Genomic DNA, 2,734 nt, shown 5'->3' with positions numbered 1-2,734 from the left:
CCACTTGTAACCTACTGTACAGCAGAGCGACATCCACTTACCCACCTTTTTTTAATTTGGAATTTTAAATATTATTATTTTGTGTTTATTACTTGAAGGTCTAAATCATCCTCATTAGAATCATTATATAATAATATTTATTATTTATGAAGAAAAAATAATAAATGTTCAAAGAGATTTTATAATATCAATGTAATTTGTTTTATATATTGTTTATATTATTTAATAACTATTATTAATGTATTGTTTTTTATTATCCAATAAAAAATTATTATTATATAATAAATTATTATCATATTAAGTAAATTAAAAACAATTTTTACTTGAATTTCCACCGATCTCTGCAAAATTCGCCTTTCTTTTACTTTTGACATTAGATGGTCTGGAAATTCAAAGATAGTTGGCATAGCACATTTTTTCAACACTAACTTCCCACTAACAACTGCTTCATTGTAGTCATTCTTAACAAAATGTAGACTACATAAAAATTAATTACAGCTTGGTTTGAAATTAGTCCGTCTGACAGCATGTATCCATTTTTTTAATCTTTCACTATCATTAAGTGGAAACCTTGGACGATAAATATACAAAGTTAAATAATTTAAATAATTATATAGGGACCTAAAACTTAAATTAATACTACTAGTAATATAATTACTAAATAATCAACCACAGTTAACATTAATACTAACTTGTGAAATATTAGTTCATTTTTAACATCACTTGAACTGGAACAGTTAAACGCACTGCAAAAATTCACCTTAGTTTAATTGTACCTATCTATAGACTAGAATATAAATTATAAAGAAACACGTAAATTCAAGCAGAAAAAACAAAATTTTGAAATTGATGACAAGTATTCACAATATTTTTGCCGGTAAACATTGAAAATGAATACGGTACGGCGCATTATCAATAAAGACAGAGATAGAAATACCTAAAGTATTCGCTATCTCGTTCTAACACACTCGCTCGGTTTTATTTACATTAGTCATATGGGCGGTGAGCGTTCCAGTTATTATATAGTTCAATGCGTGGACCTCACTCCAAACAGTTTAACCCATTGATAGCGGAAAGAAAGGTAAGATGAAAGCCATGACAAGAGAGGTTCACCAATTCCAGATGCTTTCAGGACCTGAACTAGGGCATTGTGATTAACTGAATCAAATGCCTTATTAAAATCAGTGTAAATAACATCTACCTGTGATTTCTGAGCCAACGATCGGTATACATAATTACTAAAGACTAAATTACAGGTAATGGTGGAAGTTATAAAATATTTATTCAACCAGTTCTAAGTCGTTGTATTGAAACGTATTAAAATATGTGTCTTAATCAGTGGTAATAAGTTGAGTGCGAAAAACAAAAATTACCTATTTAGTATTTACTTAGATTATTTAAAAAATAATTAATACTAAGCAGGTAGGTACATAATAATAAATAGTACCTACATAAATATCTAAATATTTAGGTAATTTAAAACTTTTATTTTTTTTATCCTATTTATATATTTTAAGCATTGTATAGGTACATAAATGTAATGCTAATGAGTAATGACCTTAGAAATCGAAGCAGAAATTATTATCATAACTTCAACGCTATCGAAGCCTACTATAGGATACTTAAGATTATTACTTCTATAGTATTATAGAAGTAATGATTAATAATAATAATGTAGTATAAAATATAATTATAATAGTATGCACAATTTAAATACAAGTTACACTGTATTATACATTTTAAAAGCAAACAGTATAAATTGTAAATACAATATACAATTATTATTGTATTTCAAATTGTGTAAGTGTTTGAATATATAGGTAGCCCCACGGTTCAAAAACGTTGCTGCATGTTACTTGTGTCTCAAAAAGGTATATTTCACAAGTAATAAATTTAACCGGTAACTTGAGTCCCGTTTTAGCAAGTCGGCTATATAATTATTATCGATATTATCTACTAAAATAGATCGTTATCGTGTCACTAAAATCGATAGTTCATAAGCTACTGCATAATAAACCTCACTATTTGTGGGATGGTGGGATAATATTCTGAAAAACATTTATAATATTCGTATATTAATCCTACCAAAAATTCCAATAAATATAGAAGATGTACAACAACGTATTACAAAAGCACCCTGTACTTACAGCTGAAAATGAAAATTTTCCCTTAGTCAATGACATGCAAAATAATATATTATTTTGTTGTGATAAAAATATAAATTTGTTAATAAAATTGAAAACAATTTACGTCGATGGCACATTATTTTAATACTGTGCCAAACATTTTTTTCCAGCCAAATGCGCCCTATGCGCCAAATACCACACCGCAAACTTCAAAGGATGCCCAGCATACGAGTCTATAGTTAAAAAATCTGCTCAAAAGTTTCAACCAATCAAAGACCCTGACCCTCACTTTCAACAGTCTCAACCCAGAACCAAAACAAAATCACACGCAGCAGAAGCCACCAACAACCAAAATAAAATTAAGATATCTTCTCTACATCGTGTTATTAAGGAGTCTATAAACTCAAAAAATAATTTTTGAATGTAAATTAAAAATTGAAATTTATTTTAGATCTAATTAATAATAATCATAATGATGGCAAATTGGTATTCAATATTTATGGTGTTCAAAGTGTAAACTGTACAGCATTTAGAGAGCAAATTTTGGAAACGTTAAAGTGGGTGGGGAATTTTGCCCCCTAATTTTACATATGCTATTCAATGGCACA

At 28.3% G+C, this 2,734-nt stretch overlaps 1 protein-coding gene across 1 annotated transcript in view; it reads right to left on the bottom strand.

Annotated features, from left to right (window-relative positions):
• Positions 1 to 460, bottom strand: part of LOC107882293 — a 2,525-nt gene extending 2,065 nt beyond the window's left edge. Inside the window, exon 1 of the mRNA XM_016800447.1 lies at positions 430 to 460. Within this exon, the coding sequence (XP_016655936.1) occupies positions 430 to 460 (31 nt within the window). The remainder of the gene's footprint in view (positions 1 to 429) is intronic.
• Between the last annotated feature and the right edge of the window lie 2,274 nt (positions 461 to 2,734).

This window comes from Acyrthosiphon pisum, chromosome A1 (genome assembly GCF_005508785.2).
Source record: "Acyrthosiphon pisum isolate AL4f chromosome A1, pea_aphid_22Mar2018_4r6ur, whole genome shotgun sequence".
Lineage (NCBI taxonomy): Eukaryota > Metazoa > Arthropoda > Insecta > Hemiptera > Aphididae > Acyrthosiphon > Acyrthosiphon pisum.
Note: the sequence above shows the minus strand (reverse complement) of the source record. Positions and strands in the feature narration are given on the sequence as shown.